This window comes from Artemia sp. Qi Xiang Cuo, chromosome 3 (genome assembly GCF_049724085.1).
Source record: "Artemia sp. Qi Xiang Cuo chromosome 3, ASM4972408v1, whole genome shotgun sequence".
Taxonomy (NCBI): domain Eukaryota; kingdom Metazoa; phylum Arthropoda; class Branchiopoda; order Anostraca; family Artemiidae; genus Artemia; species Artemia sp. Qi Xiang Cuo.
Window position 1 is genome coordinate 46,581,200 of NC_142796.1, and position 1,896 is coordinate 46,583,095.

General features: G+C 35.1%; 1 protein-coding gene across 1 annotated transcript; it reads right to left on the bottom strand.

Annotated features, from left to right (window-relative positions):
• Positions 1 to 319: 319 nt before the first annotated feature.
• LOC148954179 (uncharacterized) lies at positions 320 to 697 on the bottom strand. The gene has a single exon (XM_089086193.1). It carries the CDS (start codon positions 695 to 697, stop codon positions 320 to 322), a length of 378 nt encoding a protein of 125 aa, XP_088942319.1.
• Positions 698 to 1,896: the final 1,199 nt, after the last annotated feature.

The following is a 1,896-nucleotide window of genomic DNA, read 5'->3' on the forward strand; positions in this document are numbered from 1 at the left end:
TGAGCCCAAGTTAAGCTAATTTCTGCTTGTTTTGAGTTTGACTCGGTTATTTATTGTAATTTCTGTTCATTTTGGGTTTCATTTATTTATCGATGCTGATTTGTGGTAGTTTCACGATTGGTAGATTATTTGATTTTATTTTTGCTTAATGGAGTTCTTTACTTTTCTTTGAAAAATTTATTTTGTGGAAAAAGTTTTCTTCATTAATCTTTGAAAATGTGGTCCGAAACTCCTTTTGCGTAAGGGAGACTAAGATAAGCTGAATTTTCCTTTGACCTGTGTTTTCTGTGTCAGTATTTGATAACTTCTTAATACGTTTCTAAATCACAGAATTTATTAAACAAATTGGATAATTATTCCCAAATAACACATCTCTAACGTGGTTGAGCTCTGAATCAAGGAAACGTGGTGAACAAATCTGCAGTGCTCTATCAGCTAGGGAAGTGAACATATCGCTTTTCACCATAGGAGGATGATAAGAAGAAACATTTAAGTAATGGTCACTGTGTGTAGGTTTTCTATAGACCCCAAACTCAACACATGTATTATTACAGTGCACCAAGACATCCAAAAAAGGAGGACGTCTATCGACCTCTGATTCTTGAGTAAATTTGAGTTTTGAATCCGAAGAGTTAAGCAAGCAAAAGAAGAACCCCCAGAGATTCTTCACCATGCTCCCACAAACAAAGAATGCCATCTTTAAAACGAACACAAAATTCAGATTTATAAAGACTTTGCACCTCAGTTTTGGGTTACTTTAAAGATGAGTTTTTATTTGTGGGAGCATGGCGAAGAATCTCTGGAGTCCTCCTTTCTTTTGCTTAGCTCTTTGGATCTAAAACTCAAATTTACTCAAGAATCAGTGGTAGATGGGCGTCTTCCTTTTTGAGATGTCCTGGTGCCCTGTAATGACACGTGTATTAAGTTTGGGCTCTATAGAAAACCTACAAACAGTGACCATTACTTTTTTTTCCTAATCATTCTCCTACAGTGAAAAGAGGAGTAGTCACTTCCCTAGTCCCAGACCCTTGGCATAATCAAGCATACAGTACACAGCAGATCATTCTAAGTTATAATCAAACTATACAAGGGTCTTGTTGAAAGAGCACTGAAAGTTTATCCACCAAATCTCCTTCATTCAGAGCTTGACCACCTTAGAGATGTTTTATTTGGGAACGGTTATCCAATTAGTTTAATAGATTCTGTGATTGAAAAACTTAACAAAAAGTTATCACAAACTGACACAGAAAACACAGATAAAAAAAAATTCAGTTTATCTTGGTCTTCTTCATGTAAAAGGGGTTTCAGACCACAATTCAATACATCTAAGGAAAAATAACTTTTGCACTTATTATAGACCCAGTAAAAGAATCAGTTCACAAATTTATCAAGGTAAATACCCTATCCTGAAAGGTGAAAACCCTGTTGTTTACAAAATTCCATGCTCTTGTGGTCTTTGGTACATCTGAAGGACTCATCAGCAGCTTACAAATAGAATAACTCAGTATCCTACTTCAACTGATAACACACTTAAAAAGCAAAAAAAAGCAACAGAATACATTTATGACCACCAAGACCATACTATTTTATTAGACCAAGCTAGTTCAATTTCACATGATAAAGGTAATGTCTAGCAATACAGAGAGGCCCTTGAGACATATTAAATAAAAACAAAGCAGGTTTTTTTAACTTAATGTAAACACCGACATTAAAAATCGAGGCAGAAAGATACTTGTCTGTGTATTGCATGAACTATCTTCTCCGGTACATTTCAATCATTACACTACAGTTTTTTATTATTTTAACGAGTAGAGTCGTGAGAAGTAGTATAACTTTATCGTAAAGAGCGAGGCGCTTAGGAGGGGACAGCTCCTTTCATATACGGAATAATTTCTG